Source organism: Anabrus simplex, chromosome 3 (genome assembly GCF_040414725.1).
Source record: "Anabrus simplex isolate iqAnaSimp1 chromosome 3, ASM4041472v1, whole genome shotgun sequence".
Classification (NCBI taxonomy): Eukaryota; Metazoa; Arthropoda; class Insecta; order Orthoptera; family Tettigoniidae; genus Anabrus; species Anabrus simplex.
This window is the reverse complement of record NC_090267.1, coordinates 106,019,539-106,045,823: the sequence shown is the minus strand read 5'-3', so window position 1 is coordinate 106,045,823 and position 26,285 is coordinate 106,019,539. Positions and strand designations below refer to the sequence as shown.

The window sequence follows — 26,285 nt, the reverse complement described above, 5'->3', positions numbered from 1 at the left end:
AGTGACCACTTCCCCATCATAATTAATGATGATCAAAGTTCTTCAGACAACACATCAAAACTCCAATACTGTAAATGGAATTTAAAGAAGGCAAATTGGCAATCATTTAGAAAGATTGTAAATAACTATTTAAATGATCTAACTCCAACAAATAAATTTCCTTCTAAGCACATCAATGATATTGTTCAAGACTTCACTGAAGTAATAATTAAATCTGCTGACCAGAGCATCCCAAAAACAGCTCCTATGCCCTTCAAGAAAACGGTTCCCTGGTGGAATGACTCCTGTAAAGAGGCTATCAAAAATAAAAACCGTGCTTACTACCTATACAAAAGAAATCCTACGCCTGAAAATAAAATCAATTTTCAAAAACACCGAGCAATAGCACGAAATAAAATAAAATTAAGTAAGAAAACCTCCTGGTTAACATTCATCTCCTCCTTAACCTGCCAAACTTCACAAAAAGTTATGTGGAATAAAATCCAAAGAATAAGTGGCAAATACAATAAATTCGGTATTACCTCTCTAAGAGATCCAGTCGCTGGGTCAATTGTAAATGAACCTCAACAAATAGCTGATCAACTGGCTAAATCATTTTCAAAAATCTCTAGTGATAACAATTATGAATCTGAATTTCTTCGCATGAAAACAACTCGAGATCCAATAGACTTAAGTGAAACTGTACCTACACCGAACTATGCTTATAATGATACTTTACAGTTACAAGAAATGGTTACAGAACTCAACAAATGCGGCAGATCTAGTCCTGGCCCAGACACCATTCCATATGAATTTTTAAAACAGCTTCCACATAGTGCACTCAATTATCTACTTGCTATTTTCAACTACATATGGAGTTCCAAACTATTTCCAGATCAATGGCGTTGAGCTATTGTAGTGCCTATACTCAAACCAGGAAAGGACATTTTGATCCCAGATAATTATCGTCCCATCGCCTTGACAAATACAATGTGTAAGCTACTGGAGAAAATTGTTAACAAGAGATTACGCTGGTATTTGGAACATATACACTTTTTTAGTGATGCACAAAATGGTTTTCGTCAAGCACGTTCAACAACAGATACTCTGATATGTTTAGAATCAGAAATCCGAGAAGCTTTCCTAAATAATCAGCACCTCATAGCTGTTAGTTTAGACATTGAGAAGGCATATGACATGGTGTGGAAAGACTATCTAATTGAAACACTGATGAAACATAATATTTCAGGAAACATGCTTCACTTCATTTATAATTTCCTTAAAGATCGCCGAATTCAAGTCAGGACAAATGGAACTCTTTCACATGAAGTAACCATTGACAATGGAGTTCCCCAAGGATCAGTCATCAGTGTCACATTATTCCTCGTTGCAATAAATGGCATTGTCTCCAACATTCACCTACCAGTAAAGGCTTGCCTTTTTGCCAATGATTTGACTATACTAAGTGCAGGAAGAAATAAATTAACTACTCAACAGTTACTTCAAGAATCAATTGATAATATCCAAAAATGGGCTAAAGTTACAGGGTTCAAGTTTTCCAAAACTAAAACCAAATGCATACTCTTCTCCAAATGTAAACAAACTGTACAAGACCCTGAGCTGTACATGGACAATCACAAAATTGAAACAGTAACAACTATGAAAATCTTAGGAGTTTTATTTGACACTACGTTAAGTTGGATACCTCACCTGAAAAACCTTAAAGATGACTGCTTGCAAAGGCTGAACATAATGAAGATCCTGGCAGCAAAGAACTGGGGGGCAGACTACCAAGTGCTAATGAACACGTACAAAGCCATTATTAGGGCTAAATTAGACTATGGCAGCATTGTAAACAATTCCGCAAGAATGTCTTCACTCAAAATCCTTGATTCCATCCAGTCCTCAGTTCTTCGAATTGCTCTAGGAGCCTTCCGTACCAGTCCAGTAGCCAGCATTCAAATAGAAGCAAATAAACCACCACTCACAATTAGACGTAGACAACTAAGTTTGACTTACGCGCTCAAGGTAGCAACTATGAGTGAATCAAGAATTAAGTTGTATGCTCTTCCTAACAAGCATCAAGGTACACTCATTAAATCAGGATCACAACCACAGCCTTTCAATGTCAGAATAGCCAAGTTTCTTGAAGAACTAAATTTAAATATCCCTCTAATACTCCTCACAGACAACTCTCTTAATGTCCCACCATGGACTATTACCCTTCCAAAAATTAACTTTGAAATAAATTACAGTGTCAAAGATGAAACTGACAGAACTCACTACCATCAATTATTTCTTGAAATTTCTAATAAATACCCAAGGCACACTACAATCTATACTGATGGATCAAAATGTGAGGAAAGAAATGGATGTGGGATTATATATCCTGAACGTACCATGCTATACCGATTGCCTGACTACTATACAGTCTTCTCTAATGAGCTGTACGCAATAAAGCAGGCTATGCTATATATTTTGAAAACCAGCACCTGTAATAACACCATCATTTTTTCTGATTCAAAAGGTGCATTAAACGCAATAGAAAGTCCATCATCGAAACACATCCTTGTACAAGAAATACAACTGTTGTTTAACAACATCATGAAAGAAGGCAAACAAGTCATCTTTGTGTGGATACCCTCTCATAGAGGTATTCAAGGCAATGAATCTGCTGATCAAGCAGCTAAAGACGCTACTTACCTCCCGCTAGGCGATCTAACAATAGCTACCCCTCACACTGACATTATTGCCTATGCTAAAATAAAATTATACCAACAGTGGAAGATAAAATGGCTTCAAACTTCGAACAGCAAACTCCACGAAGTAACAACGGAATCTACAGTACAACACTATCTTCACAACCTTCACAGGCAAGATCAAGTCCTAATAACTAGAATATGGATTGGCCACTCCAAGATAAGTCACAGCTACCTCCTTGAGAAGAAACTGCCTCCCATCTGTACAACATGCAATAGTGTGCTGACTGTGAAGCACATCATAACAGACTGTTCACTGTATGACAAATGGCGCCAGTACCACGGTATACCTAAGGATATTAAGGGGACACACTCATCTCCTTCACTGTGCAAACAAATTATCAAGTTTTTCAAAGACACTGGTCTGTATTCAAAAATTTAACTGTTCAGTTTAAAATACCACTTTTATATTTTTTTCATTCTTCACCCTACGGTAATTTAATGTAAATTCTACAGTTAGAAGTCACGATAAGACCTTAGGGTTAAAGTAACTCTAAATTATCTTAATAAAAAAAAAAAACAACAACGAAAACATCGTTCACAACTACAAATAAAAAAACTTGAAGATAAAATCAAACAGAACAACTTACTAATAACTAAAGCAGATAAAGGCAATACCACACTCATTATAGACAAAAATGAATATGTAGCTAAAACTAAACAATGTTTCCTAGATAATACTTTCCAAATTAAAAATAAAAACCCAACTACCAGCATCCACAGAAACCTTAAAATATTATTTTAAAAAACACCCACTTTCTTCTAAATGAACAAGAAACTGCAAAACTCGTTATAATGAACCCTAAATTACCGACCGCCAAAGCTTATCCAAAATTTCACAAAGAAAACGTACCGATGAGACCCATTATAAACTACAGACCGAGTCCAACTTAAAAATTGTCATAATTCATCCAACATTTCTTAAAAAAACATTACAGTATGTATTTTTAGCTAAAAAACAGTATGGAATTCAATAGATTTCTGCAATATTACAAAAGAACTAGCATAATATGCTTATCACTGCATAGCATCATATGATATAATAAATATGTACCCTAATATACCTACACAAAAAACTATAAAATTAATAGAATCCAATTTAAAAGAAACACAGCAAATTGAGCATCCTCAAATTAGAAGAGTTCATAAAATTACTTGAATTTGCTATCAACAGCAACTACTTTCAATTTCATGACACCATCTATCAACAACAAGTTTTACCAATGGGATCCCCAACATCAGGCATATTAGCTGAAATCTACATAGATCACCTAGAACATCAAGAAATCAGCAAAATAGACATCATCTTATGGTGTAGATTCGTAGATGACAGTTTTGTTTTAATAGACAACAGATTCACCAATGAAATCAAATTACTAGAACAATTAAACAAAATAGATCCACACATAAAATTCACCATGGAAACGGAAAATAACCATACCATAAATTACCTAGACATACAGTATCTATAACCAGGCACGAAAATCATCTAACATAAAAAATATAGAAAACCCACACATACGCCCAACACAATAAAATTAGATTCTATCCACCGTAACGCACACAAAAAGGCAGCATACCATAGATACACAGAGCGTTTAATATACGACTAACACAAGAAGAATTAAACAAAGAACTGAAGCTGATTCACGAAATAGCCAGACAAAATGGATGTAAAAAAGAAATGATCAAAAAGAATATTCAAAAGATAAAACATCAACCTAAATCAAAACTAACCAGAGCTGACAAAACCAAGAAAGATTACATACTTTTCACTTTTAATAAGACCCATATATATCCTATAACTAACAATTTTAAGAAACGAAATCTAAAAATAGCTTACAGAACCATCTATAGGCTATATATAAAATAAAGAGTTTTGTCTGTACATTGCTCAGAATTGGAAAAGAATGGTATTTCTGTATCGGTCATGTCCACAGTAACAAGGAAATGCACTTTTTACTTTTACCGTAATTTCTGTCTGTCTGTCTGTCTGTCTGTCTGTATGTACACACATCACTAGAAAATGGCTAAAGAGAATGTAATGAAAATCGGTATGCAAAGAAGGGAAATAAGTCGCTACAATCTAAGCCATAAGTAATTTTATTCTCGCTGATGAAAATGGTAGTTTAGGGGAAGACCTAAAACTTTATTCTCAAATATTTATGTTATTAATGGTCCTATCTTAATGAAAATCAGTATGCAAAGTCGGAAAATAAGTCGCTACAATCTAGGTCATAAATACTCTTATTCATGCTGAAAGAAATGGTAATTTAGGGGAAGGCCTAAACTTAAATTCTGGAATTTTTAAGTTATTAGTGGCCCTATTGTAACCGTACAACAGGGTTACAGACTCCATTCTGTATTTATTATTATTATTATTATTATTATTAACCAGATTCATTAGATTTTATATATTCTGTTTCTCATCATTTAGACTGTAATAATTAGGTATCGCGTATATTATTGTATTTAATCATAGGTAAGTGAAATTAATTTGTAATTATTCTGTATTGTAGTAAGTGAGATTTGTTGGTTTCATATTGTCATGCTGTGGCTTGTAACTTTGGCTAGATGAGCTGGCATAGTATTTTGCAATCGAGGCTATGTTTAACTGTGCAAGGAGATTTCCCGGTGACGCATTCGGCATAGTCATTCTCGGACCGCTTGGGTACGCTTAGACGACACATGACTGATGACATCAGTGCGTGGACACGTGATTGCGACCAAGTGTCAGTATTCGCCAGCTACTGTATGTGGAAGTGGAAGGGATGAACAGTGAGTGGGGAGATGAGTCGTCATCGCGAGGTGATATAAGGTGATGCTACGGTAGGGAGAGGTACTCAGTCAGATGATATCAATCAGTTCATAGTACTCAGTTCATAAGCAGTTGATATCGTGCAGATCATATGTAACAGTCAGATGTATCAAATGGAAGAAGTGGTCTTAGTGTGATGGTCAGAGCTAAGAGTTGTGTTTGAAGAGGTAATCATCGAGGAAGTCTACAAGTGGTGGTTGTATCCGAGCAGAGACGGGTACTATGCTGATAAAGAAACATCATCTTCTAGTGAGGATGGACTTCACACGATGTTTCAATAATATGTTCCAATTTCTTATAATATATTGAATGGACGTAATTACATTGGAGCTCCCTACACGCGTACATGGTATGTAGGCCAACTCCTTGTTATATAAGAAGATTACAACAGACGGCTCCCGACTTCAGCTCACAGGTTTTCCCAAGAATTTTCAAGTTCAACAGCGGTGTATGCAGACAACAGGTAATTAAAGCATCATACATGTTATGCATTCATAACATGAAGAAGAGTGTAATCAGCGGCGATATCACATCTCACTTCAAGTTCATGCCAATAGCTTTTTTTGTTTAGATTAAATTTTCCTTTTCTTAGTACCGCAAATCTCACAATATATTTCTCTAGTTAAATTAAAAGATGTCAATGATTGTTCATTGTGACGTAAATTATAGTCATAAACTCAGTTTTATTTTAATTATAATAAGTGATTCCAGTTCCATGTACAATCCTCAATTGTGGAAATGCAACAGTAATTTAATATTTTCCTGATCCATATCCCTGTATATTGCCAAATATGTGAGTTTATCACCTCAGGCCTTGAGATAATTGATATAAGAGGTATGCTCTACCGAATTTTGTTGTTTTTCTTAAAAAAACAACTGGCGCTCAAACAAATGTTATGTATATTGTGTGAAGGAGATGTAAGTATAAGAGTAGTGGTCAGAGTAGCCACACTATCTTAGTGAAAATCGGTATGCAAAGTCGGGAAATAAGTCGCTATAATCTAGGCCATAAATATTTTCATTCATGCTCAGTGAAAATGATAGTTTAGGGGAAGGCCTAAAATTTAATTCTCAAATATTTGTGTTATTAGTGGTCCTATCGACAAATACTACATTACTAAAGTTATATAGTATTAAATTTCCGATCATTTATGTCTTATACATTTTTACCGTACTGGCTATGATAACAGAGAGATTCATGAATGTGGATTTTTGTTGCTAAGTCCATATCAGCGCTAAGTCACAAAATGGGTAAACAGAATTTAATGAAAATCGTTATGTGAAGTCGGGGAATAAGGAACTACAGTCTATACTATAAGTAATTTCGTAAGATGCCCTAATATCACAGAGTCGAAAGAAAACTAAATATGAAGGCCTACAATACGGAAAGCTCATAACACTGAACAACGATAACATTACATTGACCATTGTTTGTTGTGATGTGTTTTGTGTCTTTTGTTGCCAGTCATGTCCGATAGACGGGATTACCGCTGTATATTGAGTATATTTTTAATTTGCTTTACGTCGCACCGACACAGATAGGTATTATGGCGACGATGGGATAGGAAAAGGCTAGGAGTGGAAAGGAAGCGGCCCTGGCGTTAATTACGGTACAGCCCCAGCATTTGCCTGGTGTGAAAATGGAAGACCATGGAAAACTATCTTCAGGGCTGTCGACAGTGGTTTTCGAAACCACTACCTCCCAGATGCAAACTCACAGCTGCCCGCTCCTAACTGCACGGCTAACTCGCCCGGTCATACCGAGTATAACAGCCTGCCTGAATATTGGCGGAAAGTAGCTGGGGAGTTAGATAACTTTCTTCTTAAGCATGGCAATTCTCTGGTTCATCATAGCAGTCAATCCATACCCTGAGGCACTGATTGGAATGCGCAGTGTGTATGTTTAACGGAAGAATAGCAGAGGAGTGTTCATGCCTGTCTGCGGCCTGGTCATTCCAGCACTGGAACTTTGGACTGTTAGATCGGCATCGTTGTAATGTTCGTTAAAAATGAGAACATGTGCGGTTTTTCATTTGATCGAGTATTTTATATGATAACATTGCTTTTAAACCCTACATTGCTACTGATGTTTTTGTAATGGCCTAAGTTAACTGTAGTTAGGAAAACCACAAAGACAGTCTTTCTGAGAATCCCGTAGCGAAGCACGGGTACATCACCTAATATATAATAATGCCAACATTTTACACAATACCAAATCTATCAACAACAACAATAAATACAATCATTCAGGAGTGTATCGTATGAAGTGTAACAGTTGTGAGGCCGGTTATATCGGACGCACTGGAAGAAACTTTCAAATACTTTATAATGAGCATATTAATACAGTAAAACATAATCATTTTTCAGCAATAGGGCAACATATTGAAGATTACAAACATAAATTTACAAACATTGAAAACGACATGCAAATCCTAAGTGTAAACCCCAAGGGCCCCTTACTCAACATAATGGAAGATTTTTACATCAGTTTAGATCAATACGCCAATCCAAATTTCAATCTAAATGAAATTATAGGCAGAATCAATATCCTTTTCAATACAGTTATTTCTTTCCTAAAAAACACTTATCTAAAAAGAGTAAAAAAACAGAACCCAATACACATTAAAGAACTGCCAGAAGACACACCCCGCTCCACCCCAACTCCATTAAGAGTCGGTCCTCCTACCCCTCCAACCCACCCCTCTACAACCACAAGCATCAGCCCCACACACACATGAAACAGTTTTCCTTTGTTCAAAGAATTGTTTGATTCATCATGGCCTCTCAGAGAACTTGTTTAGCCAAACAGTAAACAGCATCAATTCTTAGCACCTCCATGTTTTATTTTTTACTTCCTTGTTTTTATTTCCATTATCTCTAAAGGAGGGAATCGACAAGTGGTTTTTTTTCTTGCTTATGGCAACCCTAACCTCACAGCCAACTCACTCGGTAAATGAACAAGACGTCGCTTCTCTGTTTTTCGTTTTGCATTAGAAATTATTCCATATGTACTTCTGACTGTTCATATCAGTGTTGCGCTACAGTTAAATGGCTACAATCCGAAAATCCTAGTTTGGTCTAAACTCCTTTTTCATGAAAAAATAAAAGGCAATTTTTTAAAAAATAATCTGCTTTATGTTGCACTGACACAGATAGGTCTTATGGCAATGATGGAATAGAAAAGTGCTAGGAGTTGGAAGGAAACGATCATGGCCTTAACTAAGGTACAGCCCCAGCATTTGCCTGGTGTGAAAATGGGAAACCACAGTAAACCATCATCAGGGCTGCCGACAGTGAAGTTCAAACCCACTATCTCCCGAATGCAAGCTGATAGCTATGTGGCCCAAACTGCACAGCCACTTGCTCGGTCAAGACAATAATTTATTCAGTTTGGTGCAACCTGCCAAGCAAGGAATCAGAGCGTACTGCAAAAAAACACACACAAAAAAACTGTTGTATTCTTCTTTCTTCCCTTTAGGTTTAGTAGTTAAATTCGGCATTTCAAGACAGGGTCTTCATTCGTCATGTTTTTTCTTCAAAAGTTCTATATGAAAATCCCCATTCGTCACCAAAGTAACATATTAAATTCATATTCAATCGTCCAATTACCTAACAGGACACACACAAGGCGGACAAGGGTTGTTGGTATAGATGTCCTACATCGTCCCCACAACGGCAAACTAGCGAAAGTGACAAAGTAGGGAAAGTGTAGTTGTGAAGTTTTGGTCTAGATTTTATTATTTATATAATGTCTAACCCTCTAAAAATGTATCACATTTGCAGCTCGTTCTGTATGTCTAACACACGAAACCAATCATTAAATATCAAATTGATTTGACATGAGTAATCACAACTTCTTTGAACTCTCCTAATGTTTTGCCAATTTGTAGATTCGTTAGTTTGCCAGAGCTGGGACGATATGAAAAGATTTCGCACTATCAGATGACAATGTTGGTACAGTTACGTGTTTATGATACTCCGAATTGTCACTAAAATACTCATTAATACCTATAAACACACCAACAAAACAAAATCACAGTTGGCTTCATTAAATTCCTAGCATACTGCATTATTGCTATAGAGAATCGCACACAAGGCAGGGGTATTTCTCGGCAAACCCACCACACGCATTACAAACAACACTGAAGCTGAGTAAGTTCTCCAGCCAGCACACACCCGGTTGTGAAACAAAGAGAGTTTGTTCTCATGTCACTTTGTAGTTTGTTAGAAGAATCATTTATTAATATCAACTGCATATAATAAATAACAGTGTATATTCTACTATCTTATCCAAGAATTTCACGTTAAATGATGTACCACCTCCTTTATTCGAAAGTGTGCACCACACGCATTGCGTCTTCAAGGCTTCAAGTAAAGATTTGCTTTTAAGCTTCTATGGTTGGCATTTGTATTTTTGTACTCATACAGATGTTAACAAGACTTGACTGTGTACCAGTACACTTCCGAGGCAGGAGGATAATTCAGTGAGCAATTTTAATGAATTATTTACCTTGGTTTATTCAACACATTATTGTCTACATTCCTTATTTTTCTTCAATCAATCAATACTGATCTGCATTTAGGGCAGTCGCCCAGGTGGCAGATTCCCTATCTGTTGCTTTCCTAGCCTTTTCCTAAATTATTTCAAAGAAATTGGAAATTTATTGAACGTCTCGCTTGGTAAGTTATTCCAATCCCTAACTCCCCTTCCTATAAATGAATATTTGATCCAGTTTGTCCTCTTGAATTCCAACTTTATCTTCATATTGTGATCTTTCCTACTTTTATAAACGCCACTCAAACTTATTCGTCTACTAATGTCATTCCACGCCATCTCTCCGCTGACAGCTCGGAACATACCACTTATTACATGTTATAAACCTCATTTTAGGTCCGTATTGAAAACTTAACAGTTCAACAATGACAAAGGTGTTTTAATTTATTCCACCTATTCAATACTTATATTATCACGTATAGTTGTTACATAATTAAATTCTTAGTTACATGGGACATGTTTCGCCCTCAATTAAGGGCATCTTCAGCCTAAATACAATAATCAAAAATACAACTAAATTAAAAGTGGACGTTAAATACAATCATCAAAAATACAACTAAAATAAAAAGTGGAAGTTAAAAGTTTAGTCTGTTCTTAAAATTCAGAACAATAAAATTGTGAAAAATGATAAAATAAAAAGATGCTAATGGAAAACTGTCTTATGATTAAACTATAATCTTGTCAGAGACTAAAACTTCTATTAAAATTCGAATTAAAACAGTTCATATAAAATATTGGAAAATCAAAGTGGTAGTAATAAAAAGCCAACGACATGAGGGCGTGTACACAAGCATAAACTTGATTGTCATGAATACAATCTTTTCAAGGCCGTTGATGAAATTCGTAGTAAGTAAGGCAGAAGCATCTATTGAAAAATTGTAAGAGGCCGTTAGCACCGGTAGGTAATAAAATGGCTGAATCCTTGCCAGAAAATGTCAACAGATGCAGAAATAAGTTTTCTGTAAGAGAAGGAAAAGAAGAAATAAGAAATTGAACGTAAGGAGAGAATTCAGTCTTACATAATTTTGAAACAGATGAGGACTTACATGTAAGTGGAAGTTGTTATTTCTTAACTACTGTTGAGTTGGTTGCTGCCCGTCTGTTGGCTCTAAGTCTGGTGTTATAACTGTGCTGCAGAGGCGGTAGCGAACTCGGAGGGGAAGGAATAGGGGAGTGCGGAAGGGAGGAGAGGATGGGTGGAGTCAAATGTGACGAGGCTGACAAAGGGGCGGAGTCAACTGCATTGCTGGAAGTAGGCCTAATATCTGTAGGTATGGGAGGAGTATTAGGGTTTGAAGAATTAAATATATTAGGTATCCTAAATTTATTCGAACTAACTGACTTTAATAATTTCGGCATTAATTCATGTAACATACTTTTATTGTCCGTGGTTTCATTGAGATTCTTTTGCTTATTGTACGTCTGATCTAAATAGATGTATAAACTTTCTAATTCATTCAGCATTCTTCCTTTTTGTATGTTTCTAATTATCGTTAAGTCTTTCTCTATGGATTCAAATCTGTGGCCAGTCTCCCTCATATGCAAACTCATCGCTGAGTATTTCCTATGTTTTTCCGCGTTAACATGTTCCATGTATCTTGTCATAAAATTTCTCCCAGTCTGTCCAACATATGAAAAATTACACTGAGTACATTTAAGTCTGTATACTCCCGATCCTAAATAACGATTCTTATCATAATTAACTTTTTTATGATTAAAGAATATGGACTGGTTAGTATTAGTAGTTTTAAAAGCTATATTAAAATTATGTTTCTTGAATACGCTAGTAATCTGGTGTATAGCTGGATTATTAAAAGTGAATGTAGCATACTCAGTTTTTTTGGTCTTTTCTGGTATCAGATTCGTAGATAATTTGTTCTTAATTTTATTGATTAATTTGTTGATCATTTCTATTTTGAAACCATTTTGTTTAGCGAGGTATCTAATATAATTCAATTCTTTCTTCAAATTCATGGGAGATAGAGGGATTCTAAATGCTCTATAAATTAGACTGTGAAAAGATGCTTGTTTATGTGAACTCGGGTGTAAGGAGGAATTGTTTATAGTTGTAGATGATTGTGTCGGTTTTCTAAATATTTGGAAATCAAAAGTGTTAACCTTACGCGTAACTGTTATATCTAGAAAATTCAATGAGTTATCGACTTCGTCCTCTTTCGTGAATTTCAAATTAGGTTCGATTTCATTTAATTTATTTAAGATTTCTTGACTATTAGTGACATCTTTGTTTATGATTACAAATGTATCATCTACATATCTCAACCATAAATCTATTCCTTTAATTTTTGCTATTATTTCATTGTGTTCGATTGAATCCATAAATATGTCGGCAAGGATGCCCGATATTGGGTCACCCATTGCTAATCCATTCTGTTTATAAATATTATTGTTAAATGTGAAGTAGTTATTGTCTAATACGAATTTTAACAATCTAGTGAATTCTTCTACTTTCATTTTACTAAGATTACTGTGTTTACAAATATTATCATGAATGATATTAACAGTTTTATCTGTCGGAATATTCGGGAACATATTCACTACGTCATACGAACACATCATCTGGTTTGGAAGTACGCCAAATCCAAGCAAAATGTCACACAAGTCAATGGAATTTCTTAATGGTTGTTTATTATTAAAAGTGTAATGTCTTTTCAAAAAATTGTGAATGTATTTGGAGACTTTATACGTGGGAGAATTACGGCAATTGATAATCGGGCGAATCGGAATATCTTTTTTATGTATTTTGGGCATAGCTCTAGTTTCCGGGAGCCTAGGATTCATATTGACAAGTTTTAATTGTTCTTGTTCAGTAAAGAGAGATGTGGATCTTTTAAGTAAGGCTTTTAAGTTGCGTTGAATTTTAGTTAGCGGATTTTTTGTTACTAATGTGTATTTATTATTATCAAAAAAATCTTCAGTTTTTTTGATATATGTATCTTTATCCATCAAAACGATCGCACCCCCCTTGTCAGCCTTGGTTACTATAATATTGTTATCTTCAATTTTCGATTTCATGTTTTTTATTGTTTTCTGTTGTTTGGGATCAAAATTGGAATAAATTTCTTTAGCCAGTCTGGGTAATTTCTTCTTTAACTCCAATCTTACTTCATCTTGTACATCGCGTGGGAGTTTTGATATGTTCGCCTCCGCTTCTGCAACTGTGTTAATGATATCTATTTCTCTATCTTTATTAGGCCAATTGTATTTTGGACCCCTTTTAAGTAGGTCATTCTCTCCTTCCGTAAATTTTACCTTGGTCAAGTTAACTACCGTGGGAGTGACATTGTCCGATGGGCCCTTAATTTGTTCTTGTTTCGTTTGTTTACTACGACGTATTTGTGTGTCTATTAAATGATTCAATTTCTTATTCAATGTATCCTGTTTCTTACTAAGTGCGTATGTTAATTTGTGTTCCATGTGTTGATAAAAAGACTGCCATTCTAATGGGGCTAAATCCTGTGTCACCGCTAAGTGAACGTTATATAATTGCAAATTCAATTTGGACTTCTTCCTGTAATATGCCTTGATTTCATTTTTAAGCCATAATTCATTTACCTTATTTTGGGTTACATTATGGCTTGGATTGCTTATGTTCTTACGTTGTGTTGATTTTAGAAAAGTAGGTACAAGTTTTAGTCTCAGACATTGTTTAAGAAAAGCTAAATCTTTTCCTAACTTACAAATCTTCATTTTCAGATTGAGAAACTTATTTAATCTACATTTTGCCTGGTTGGCTGTCACATTACATGTTATAACCTCATTTTAGGTCCGTATTGAAAACTTAACAGTTCAACAATGACAAAGGTGTTTTAATTTATTCCACCTATTCAATACTTATATTATCACGTATAGTTGTTACATAATTAAATTCTTAGTTACATGGGACATGTTTCGCCCTCAATTAAGGGCATCTTCAGCCTAAATACAATAATCAAAAATACAACTAAATTAAAAGTGGACGTTAAATACAATCATCAAAAATACAACTAAAATAAAAAGTGGAAGTTAAAAGTTTAGTCTGTTCTTAAAATTCAGAACAATAAAATTGTGAAAAATGATAAAATAAAAAGATGCTAATGGAAAACTGTCTTATGATTAAACTATAATCTTGTCAGAGACTAAAACTTCTATTAAAATTCGAATTAAAACAGTTCATATAAAATATTGGAAAATCAAAGTGGTAGTAATAAAAAGCCAACGACATGAGGGCGTGTACACAAGCATAAACTTGATTGTCATGAATACAATCTTTTCAAGGCCGTTGATGAAATTCGTAGTAAGTAAGGCAGAAGCATCTATTGAAAGTTTATACATCTATTTAGATCAGACGTACAATAAGCAAAAGAATCTCAATGAAACCACGGACAATAAAAGTATGTTACATGAATTAATGCCGAAATTATTAAAGTCAGTTAGTTCGAATAAATTTAGGATACCTAATATATTTAATTCTTCAAACCCTAATACTCCTCCCATACCTACAGATATTAGGCCTACTTCCAGCAATGCAGTTGACTCCGCCCCTTTGTCAGCCTCGTCACATTTGACTCCACCCATCCTCTCCTCCCTTCCGCACTCCCCTATTCCTTCCCCTCCGAGTTCGCTACCGCCTCTGCAGCACAGTTATAACACCAGACTTAGAGCCAACAGACGGGCAGCAACCAACTCAACAGTAGTTAAGAAATAACAACTTCCACTTACATGTAAGTCCTCATCTGTTTCAAAATTATGTAAGACTGAATTCTCTCCTTACGTTCAATTTCTTATTTCTTCTTTTCCTTCTCTTACAGAAAACTTATTTCTGCATCTGTTGACATTTTCTGGCAAGGATTCAGCCATTTTATTACCTACCGGTGCTAACGGCCTCTTACAATTTTTCAATAGATGCTTCTGCCTTACTTACTACGAATTTCATCAACGGCCTTGAAAAGATTGTATTCATGACAATCAAGTTTATGCTTGTGTACACGCCCTCATGTCGTTGGCTTTTTATTACTACCACTTTGATTTTCCAATATTTTATATGAACTGTTTTAATTCGAATTTTAATAGAAGTTTTAGTCTCTGACAAGATTATAGTTTAATCATAAGACAGTTTTCCATTAGCATCTTTTTATTTTATCATTTTTCACAATTTTATTGTTCTGAATTTTAAGAACAGACTAAACTTTTAACTTCCACTTTTTATTTTAGTTGTATTTTTGATGATTGTATTTAACGTCCACTTTTAATTTAGTTGTATTTTTGATTATTGTATTTAGGCTGAAGATGCCCTTAATTGAGGGCGAAACATGTCCCATGTAACTAAGAATTTAATTATGTAACAACTATACGTGATAATATAAGTATTGAATAGGTGGAATAAATTAAAACACCTTTGTCATTGTTGAACATACCACTTAGTCGAGCAGCTCTTCTTCTTTCTCTCAATTCTTCCCAACCCAAACTTTGCAACATTTTTGTAACACTACTCTTTTGTCGGAAATCACCCAGAACAAATCGAGCTGCTTTTCTTTGGATTTTTTCCAGTTCTTGAATCAGGTAATCCTGGTGAGGGTCCCATACACTGGAACCATACTCTAGTTGGGGTCTTACCAGAGACCTAGATGCCCTCTCCTTTACATCCTTACTACAACCCTTAAACACCCTCATAACCATGTGCAGAGATCTGTACCCTTTATTTACAATCCCATTTATGTGATTACCCCAATGAAGATCTTTCCTTATATTAACACCTAGATACTTACAATGATGCCCAAAAGGAACTCTCACCCGATCAACGCAGTAATTAAAACTGAGAGGACTTTTCCTATCAACCTGACTTTTAACCCCGTTTATCAACATACCATTGCCTGCTGTCCATCTCACAACATTTTCGAGATCACGTTGCAGTTGCTCACAATCTTGTAACTTATTTATCACTCTATAGAGAATAACATCATCCGCAAAAAGCCTTACCTCCGATTCCACTCTTTTTCAGATTGCTTTTATAAATTTGTTTGGATTTTAAACAACGAATATTCTCAACTGTTTCATAATGAAAAACCAGCAGTAGTATTACACAATGAAGGTTACATTTAGCCGCAACAAAGGAACATTTTAGCTTTGATATCGTCACCAGTGATTTTAGTCCTTTGTATTGAACACCAAAACCTTCAGTTTTTTATCCTCTTTTTAGACGCTAATCAGCAAGAATTTTGAAAGATGTTCTAAACTTTGAATATTGATATTTCACGACCTCATTGTAATAAAAATCGACTTCCAACCTATTAGATCGTGTTATACGTTCATAGTACGTGTTGAAGAGATGTTAGATACAGAACAAAAATGGCCAACCGGACACCAGTCGGATCCAAACCCACAACCTCCCTATGTTGCGTCCATACAAGGATCGGAACATGTCCTAATTAAACATTAAAGTGACTATTTTTATAAATAAATAGTTTTACAGTTTGAGCAGGTAGATATACAGTATATAACAATTTCCTTGTGGAAATTTTTTGTTCTGAAAAAAAAAAAAATCATTACTGGTGCTAAATAGACGTTTAATGCCTAACAAATACTGTAGGCTATTATTTATTTGAAACAATATCACTTCATGCATCTGCTAAGTTTTGTTTTAACAATGGCAGTATACAAGCGGATATTCACTTGATCAACAATGACTCCATGGAAAGTGTAAAGTTGTAAGAACATACTCTGTACCATCTAAAATATTCCTTTTTCCAAAAATAATCAACTAAGTGAATATTAGTATTCAGTTTGGATCTGGAATATCCCAGACCTAATCTCAGAAATTGTGCACTGTCCATTTAGAGTCAATTTGTATGGCTGCATTATCTCTTAAGTCTTGCAAATTACATGGCAAAGGTGATCTTGCTGTGTTCTGCTCATGATTTACTGATCTTAATAACACCTGCCTCTTGGGCATCAACAACAAAGCCTCTTCATTTCTGACGGTTTCTTCTAGAACAACTGCTGGGGGTGCCTGGTTTGGATCATTAGCAGCTCATTCCTTTATATTGGCACAAGATTTCCTGACAAGGATCTGAGTTCCTCTACTCTGATGAGTATGTGTATCGACTTTGTAAACTTGAATATTATCAAAGTCCTCATTGGTGAACAAGGATCTCTGAGTGAACATCTCCAGTAGAACTTATTGCAGGTTCTATTACTCAATCTCAAGTGGCAATCAAAATCTTTATGAACAAGAATATTTTTATGCATCCATTTCGCTAAAAAAAAAAACTGGTAAGATACCGTATTACTAAGGAAACGTACAGTTATTATCAAAACAATATCAGCTTCTCAGGTTGCTTTTGTTAAAAAAAAACTAGATATTTAGTCATTATTTAGAACTGTTGGGCTATTCATTCTGTCGGATCTAATTTATGAATACCTGGGGAAAAAAAATAAATCATATAACAAATTATACTTGAAAAACAAAAACAACTTAATTAAATTAGAATAACTTTTTTTGTTCCTGAAAGAACATCATCATACCTTTTAAATTTAAAAAATATACCTTATGTATTGAAAACATTCTAAAATGTGTGATTTCACAGAATCTGATGATATTCCTTCAAGAACGAAACATGTCATTCTATTTGAATAAAGTTGTTTCTTTTTCAAGTATAAACTCATATTTTATGTTTTCTTTCAGGTATCCTCTAAATTTTATTTATTCATAAATCAGTTTTGACAGACTGAACAACCTAGCAGTTATAAATTAACTGAGTCGAAACTGAAAAGAAATGCCTTTCACTATAACAAAAAACGGAAATTGAGTCAGACATTTACTTTTTAGACCCGAATTACTGTTGGGCATTCTTTTCACTAGAATTCATGTTTTATCAGACCAGCTGTCCTTGAAACCATTAAAACACTACGACCAATACTGCAAGTGTTTCTAATAATAAATGCTGGAATAAAACATTTCACTTTTAATTACAGGAAAGGATGGTAGGTATCAAAAAATCAGGAATCTCTCATCAAATGCAAGACAGTTAACTTATTTTTAATCAAATATTTAATCACAAGTAAGTTGTGCCATTACCATAAAAATATTTTGTTTCCAATTTTGAGTTTGATGACTTTCCCCAAGGGTATTCATCGTCATCACATCCTATTGGCATGCCATTATAGCCCACACCAACAATCTTCTTCTCGCGGTTGACTATACATGCTCCCACTTGAGAACAGGGATCCTTACTACGTTTGGCAGCAAGAAACGCTGTAGCCATGAAATAGTCTGTCCAGTTTAAATAGTCTTCCCTCTTCTTGTCAATATTCCTAAACAGAAAATTAAGCACCTACGTGTTAATATTACGAAAGATGGATCTTTATTGGGGTAACCTCATAAAAGGGATTGTAAATAAAGGTTACAGATTCTCTTCATGTGGCTGTGAGGGTATTAGGGGTTGTAGCAAGATATAAAAGAGAGGGCGTGTAAGCCACTGGTAAGACCCCAGTTAGATTATGGTTCTAGAGTATGGGACCCTAACCAGGAATATTTAATAGAAGAACTGGAAAAGATTCAAAGAAAAGCAGCATGATCTATACTGGGAGATTTCCAACAAACGCTGCAAACTTTGGGCTGGGAAATCTTGGAAGTAAGGAGATGGACAGCTTGACTAAGCAGAATATCTTAACAATTATACTGTTGTATTGATAATTATAAACAATAAAGAATGTGTATTTATGGGTCCATCTTTCCAATACTATTTAGACTAAACACTAAAATTAAGTGTTGGACTTAGTCATATACAAATCTTTTCATGTGTTTCAACCCTTATTGAGCCATCTTCGGCTACTTTGAACAAATGAAAAACGTATCTTAAAAACTACAAAAATATATATATAAAGCAATACAAAATGATGATTGAGAGCTGTTGTTGTTGAGGGAAGGTGGCTAAGAGATGGAAGAGAGAGGAACTTGTGGGGAAGCAATGGCTTGCCTGTCACATGTTTTAACTGATTATTGTTTTTCGATTCTGACAACATTTACATTAATTCATGATAAATAATGATAACTTTTACGGAAATTTTGTTAAGACTGAGGTGAGGGTTAAATCACTTGTCAAAGTGCATATGGATATTCTCAAATATTTGTCGTTGGCCGCTACTCATTTCAGAGAATATGTTTTTCTCCTGCAGTTCTTCTTAAAGTCTGTTGGCTCTGTGGAGATGTCGCTGATGAATGATCAAGCCAATCTTTGCATGAAAAATGCGGCTTCATAGGTCACATCTAAAGGTGGGTGAAGGACGCAATTGGATCTGACACAGTTTCCGCTTTTCATGGGTTTCAATTTCTTCTCTGTGACGTACCTCCTGAAACAGTGAGACACCTTCTGCAGTACCTTTGCACCAAAGAACATGGTTTTGTTCAGTTGTTAGCATTTATTCAGAGTTTTCTTAAGCTGGTCTTTTTAACGTTTCAAAGGAGCAGCTTGAGGCATTTTGCCATGACCAATCTCACCATAGAGAAGTTGTTTAGGCAGTCTGCTATCATTCATACGCTGGATGTGACCAACCCATCTAAGCCAATGAGTGATGATGAAGGTTTCTATGCTGTTCATATGCGCCTTGTCAAGAACAGTCACACTGCTAATGCAGTCATCCCATTTGATGTTCATGATGGATCTAAGTTTCTGCTGATGGTAGCGTTCCAGTTTCTTTATGTCACGATGGTTCAAGTGTCCAGGTTTCACATCCATATGGTATTGTTATGACTACAGCTCGGTACACCATTAGTTTGGTATATATTTTGTGATCCTTATTCAAGAAAACTTGGTGGGAGAGGTGGTCATAATCTGCAAGGGCAGAGCAAGGCCACACTAGATTTGCAGGCCACGCTGCTCCCCCACCACCTGAGATGCCATATCACAAATATGGATGGTGCGAGCGCCTTGCTTCATGCCCATTCATTGTCTGCCAGCAATCTTGGATATTTACGTGTAGTTCCTTCGATAAAGTCACCCTGTTCTTGATGTGGTTAATAATTTCTAGATCTAGTTATGTGATACATTGTTAAATTCAAGTGTGAATTACATGACAGTGACTGAATATGCCTTCTACTTGTTGCGTCCCAGGTTGTAAATGTAACTATGATCCTAGAAATCCTGTTAGTATATTTTCATTTCCTAAAGATCCCACTAAATTTCAAATGGCTTAGAAAGTTACTAATTTGTCAAAGGTATGCATCAAACATGTGGATGAAAGGTACATAGTGCGGGAAGATTCGATGACACGGTCTGATGATTCTCTACTAACTGTGAAACGTGACAGGTTAAAATTAACTAATGATGCCATAACCACAAATTCTGAACACTTGCCAGCATATTTATCGAAAGTTTTGCCTCAAGAAAGAAAAGATCCCGAACAAAGGCAGAAGGGAGCAGAAGAAGGAATTCAGAATTCCAAGAAAGAAAAGGAATTAGTAGACAACATTAATGGCTTCCAAAAAATAACAAGGAATTTTGCAGTAGTGTGCATCTGAACTGGAAAATGTATATGCAAAAGTAAACCAGCCAAGTTTATTTACAATTAGTTTAATGGAAAAACAATTTCCAAAAATAGGAATATCTTTGATAATCAACCCTGATCTGACTTTCAGTGTTGTTAAAGACGATTTAGTGATAAATGATAAATAATCTTCTATAGTTTGTAAATGGTCTCAGTTCAAACAATTATGGAACTTGATATTTCAACAGGGGAAAAGGGTTACAGTTATATGAACTTACTTTACAGGGTTCGGAAAGGGACAAATTAGCAACTTTGAGTAACTTTATGAATGATATTACGGATGAGACTGATAACCAGAACATTTGTGACAAATGAAATTTCTACAAAGAACAAATTAACTTACCCATGTCAAAAACTATCACCTATTCTTCTAAACTTTGATTTGGTTTTCAACAAAAATTTTCTCCTTCCCTGCTGCAAACAGAAGCATTAGATGGTCAAAATTGCCACATCCATGATATTTGAAAATATTTACTTCTAAGATAGGCTGCGAAAGCTCTGGAATAGATGTATCTCATGCAAATGATTTAAAGATGAAATTATCTGCACTGAGTGAACAAGAAAGACATTATAATTTGCTTCTGGATTAAATGTATGTTAGGTCAGAAGTAACATACAAAGGGGGCAATCTTGAAGATTTAGCTGTACAACCCTCCAATGATTATTCACTCGATGTAGCCACTACTATAAAGACTTTTATGATATCCTCTTTACTGTCAAACAATAAAGATGCTGTAGGTTTATTTGCTTGCAAAGATTTAACAGATCAGTTACGTGAACCTACAGACTGTACAGGTCTTGAAGGTGTTGACCGAATTGGGCTATAAGGTATTTAGTTTTATTTCATATAATAACTGCATTAATTAGTCAATGTTTATGAACTTATGTGGTGAAACTTTAACTTCTAAGTTTGTTAATCCCTACAACAATACTCAAAATATGTTTGTCCTGTTCGACTTAGTACACATTTTTAAGTGCATTAGAAATAACTGGTTTAAACAGACTGATAGTAATGCACCCTTGAAAATTGGTTATTTTTGTATGGAAAGAATATTTTATTACTTGAGTGGAACCATGCATAAAATTGTCGTCCAGGAAGGTGACTTCAACTCTGCACTATCTGATAGCCAGCAGGAAACAGGTTTTTCCCGTGCCGTGTGTGCGAGTCTGGGTTTTTTTTTGTGCCTTGTTGAAGACATCAGAAGGGTGGCACGTGGACAGGAACTCGACCAGATTAAAAGCGATCAATACTTTGAGATTTTGACGTCATGATATTTAACCAATTGGACCGCAAGGTTAGCCCGATCGCAAAATCTCAGCCAATTAAATTTAATTAACAAACACACCTACGTCTTGAAGAAATAAATACCCATGTACTTGGGAAAATCTTTCTCATTCTATTCTGCTCATTCTGCTCATTCTGTTGCTCAGTTGTCTACAGGAATAATTGTATGAGCACGTGTTATTGGAAACGACGTATCCGACGTGGAATATTACCAGCATTCATTGAGGAAAGACGATAAATTTTCTGCTTCTGAGGAAATTTTGTGACGCCGAAATATCGGAAACGCAGCAGTTCAGATTTCTTTAAATTTATAAATCTGAAGAAAATTTTTTAAAGTAGGTAAAACTGTGCCATCTTGAAGAATCGAGTGTGTGTCAGGAATTATTTCTAAGACAAATCTTTTAGTTTCAGCTTTCACCAGAAGACGCAAGATTCCTAGCAGTCCTGAAATACTTTGGAAGAATGGAATTTCAGCATTACGACGGAGTTTGTATTTGTCCTAAGTCCTCGCCTGCTGCAGCCATGTATCATTAAAATGTGAGGCATAATTCAGCCCGGGAGAGAATAACATCGGAGATGGATTTTGGTTAAATATTCACTGATCATCAACCGAGTCCAGAAGCCAAGTCTACTACAGCTAAGATTTTAAATTATACTTTTCTCTGTTTTCTGTTGTAATAATTATGTAGACATAGTCCTTGCTTGAATATTTGAAATCATTTCTAATAGTCTTTGTAGTTAGGAATTTCACCCTTCTTTCACTGGTGTTGGTAGATTTGATGTGTGTGAGAGTGTATTTGGGACCTATAATTTGTTCTATTTGAGTGAGTGCTTCGTGACATGTTCTCACTGTCCCATGATAAGTCTAGGGAAGTGTTAAAAATATTTGACCCACGCGATAATAGTTATTAATTTATAAATTAATGATGGAATAACTTCTGAATTATTTGGGACAGAATATCGACGTGTTCTGTGAATTTAGGATTTTTCCTTGATGTTTTGTGGTTTACCATAGATTCGAGATAGAATAGAGTCATCTATGATTTCATTAAACCATAGCCTGCGATGACGCAACCGCGCGCGTATAATAATAATAATAATAATAATTATAATAATAATAATAATAATAATAAGTGACATTATTACGGTCTAATAGAATGTTTAAAGGTCATGAGTGTAATTATTGCTGTGCTTATAAGTGATTAATGTGTGCTATATTGAGGTAGATGTTGGCCTGGAATATTGGTCGTGGTTTGAATGTCCACAAATTTTGCATTTACTGTTATTGGTGTTTTTCGAGACTTGTAAATGGATCTTAAGATAGGATTTTATTTGTGTGTCCATTACATGAGTCAGTTAAGGAAGAGAGTGTGTTTGTGAACATAATTTCTTTTTATGCAGCACATGTTGATCAATAATTTGTGATAATAAGGGATTAAAAATAACGTAGTCGTGACTCATAGACCGTATGCGCGAATGTTTATTTATCTGTGACTGTAGGCAGTTCTATGGAATTTTTAGTGACGATTTCTACTGTAAAATTATCCTGGAACATCGTTGAGGAATTTATTTCATTGGAAAAGTGATAATCCTGTCACAATCACACGTCAGACGATCGTAATGGTAGCCTTGTCTGATATGGTCATCGAGAGAAGCTCTCATATTTCAAATAAAATTTAAAAATAAAAATAAAGAGATAGGATTCGATAAATTTGTTTAATAATATTACCGTGGACCAAAGCTTGAATGTGAGATGGATGAATGACTGATTTTACTTGTAATTGTGATTTCCATGGTTATATTTCGTCATGTTGTGTGTACGCTGAGCGCGTAAAGTTTCGATTTTTTTTGTTGTTTTGTGGCGAGCATATTTGGCTCAATTATGAATCTTTAAGTGATTTTATGACGGAATAAGATAGATTAGGATCTTTGCTTCGAGGGAAAATACTTAAGCAAGGATCGCGTCAATGAACTAAGCTCACAAAATGTAATATGTTTAACGCTACAATGCGAGAAATTTAAGTCTTTATTGTGAGTTGTGCACAACACTAGGACAATTGACATAAAAATAAGAGTTAAATGAGTTGGATATTGGAGTTCAAAATATTTTTATGATATAATTTGAAGCTTAAATAATTAATTGAAATAATATTTAATTAATAAAAATGAGTTATTGGATTTTTCGTGTGAGGTAGAATTTTGACTCACAGTAAAATGAATCGCAGAGATTTGTTAATTTAAATGATAACTTAAAAGAAAGATATAATTCGGAATTTTGATAATTTGAGATAGGATTCTCTCAAATAATAATTTATTTAATTTCTTAGGACGATTTACTAAGACTTAATTTCGTATTTTTACAGAATGAAATATAATGGAGAACTGTGGGGAATTTCCAGCAGGGAAGAGATAAATAATTTATTTCAAGATTTTGGAAAATATTTGTTAAATCTGGAAAGTGCTAATGTTTTATTTAATAAATGTTAAAACCCATTTCTTTTTAGTGTTTTCATTTGTCGTCAGTCCTTAGATTGTCCCTGCCCTCTATAATTTAGCGTCGCCTGTAAGCGAACGTTCCGCCTCTGGGAACTTTTGCTTACCGGCTGAGCTGCCCGGCAAAACGGGGGCAGTAAACAGACATTTTATCTCCCAGATTTTACAAAGCATAATGCCACTCTTATTGCCAGTGTGTCCAATTTAAAAATGCTATAACAAAGTGAACAACATGATGCAATTAAATTAGCACCCGCTCTTGATAAAAAAAAAGTATTGTTCCCAACTTCCTTGGAAAGGCAGAGTGGGAACTTATGTGCCAGGATTTTTTGATGAAAAAACGTGGCTGCTCTCGAACAATGTCAGCTAGAGCATAGTGACTACAATGTTGAGGGTACCATTTGTTATTTAGAAGTTATAATTAAATGGTGGAAACTAATGAATGTAAATCATGAATTAAAGGGAACAGATTTAATGACAATTATTGCTGCCCGTGTACTGCTGCCGGTAACATCTGTGGGTCTTGATAATTAATTACATTTGAGAAACGTTTTGTTTTGGCTAGAAAAATGGAATTATGTTGTAGTTCCAGGAGAAGGTGAAAAGTCGAGGAAAAGAAACGGTTAACTCACATTAGATACTAAGCTTTGACTCATACTGTTGTACTGTACTAGAAATAGTTAAGTATTTATTAACTGTGTTAAGTTTCAAATATGTGTTGCTAAGTAAATTTCGGACGATTTGGAGGCTAGGTTCGGACAGTATTGTCAAATTAGTGGAGCTTGTTATAATATTTCAGCTGCGCAAGTGATCAAATCAGAGAAAAAGCTCAAAACAATTAGTATTATTAAGGTACTTTTTTGCTAAACATTCTGACGTAGAAATAAGAGATTTTAGTGTAAATGAAGATGATGTCTACTATGATGAAAATGTTGAAACTTGTGACATGTGAAGGAGTTCTTCATGAACTTTATTATGTACATAAAAGTGAAAATGATATTGTCAGCATTACGTACATATGGAGGCTATCTATGTGTGTCATAAATTACTTAAGTACGTTAAGTGTGTAGGATGTATTTCATATTTGTATCACTTGATAATACACCAGTTCTTAGTTCTGACGTTCTTTCCTGTTATTTAAGGTCATAAACAGAGGGAGCCTGAAATATCCATCACATGTTGTGATAAATACTTTAGTAACTGTTCAGAGTTATGATAATCGAAAGGTTGAATACGCATCTTATGTCATTCTAACCAGTAGGAGCTTCCATATAAGATGCTTAGAGCATGTTAATACCCTTAATCTTAAATTGTAAATGTCAGGGACCAGAACTAGTATGTGTGATGTTCAATGTCCTTGATAGACTGGACTTTGATGTATGTCAGCCATGTAGCAAGGATTTAAATTTGTTTAAAGGAAGGTGTATATTTACATTTTGTAATGTGTTACTAAACAATTATAGTAAGTTAATAAAGAAAAAGTTAGGTGATGAAGGAAAGAAAGACATAAAAAAAGAGAGAATTGGACAAGCCCAAAAAGTTCCTTTAATTTGACGTACAAATTCCGAAAGTCTCTGGTATCGGAAAAATTTTGGAGTTCCTTGGCTTTCTACTGCCACCATTTATTTTTCATCTGTCTTATATCAGCCTGACATTTCATCTTAAGCTCTTGGAAACATGCTTTCTTCACTACCGAGGAAGGGTCTTGTGTAAGGGATAAGTAGGCTTCCCTTTTTTTCTTACTAATTAGTTTCAGAATGTTTACATAATTATCATCAAACCAGTCACTTCTCTTCCTTTTCTCATAGCCAGTTGTTTTCTCTGCCGAATCTTTGATGATAGTTTGAAATGTGG

At 34.9% G+C, this 26,285-nt stretch overlaps 1 protein-coding gene across 4 annotated transcripts in view; it reads right to left on the bottom strand.

Moving 5' to 3' along the window:
* Positions 1-26,285, bottom strand: part of LOC136867070 (deoxycytidylate deaminase) — a 112,934-nt gene that overhangs the window by 54,429 nt on the left and 32,220 nt on the right. For all 4 annotated transcript variants that reach the window (XR_011017966.1, XM_067144175.2, XM_067144172.2 and 1 more), the window contains exon 3: positions 18,186-18,421. Coding sequence is in view for 3 of the 4 variants with exons in the window: in XM_067144175.2 (XP_067000276.1) it covers positions 18,186-18,421 (236 nt within the window). In the remaining variant the exon portion in view is untranslated. The remainder of the gene's footprint in view (positions 1-18,185; positions 18,422-26,285) is intronic.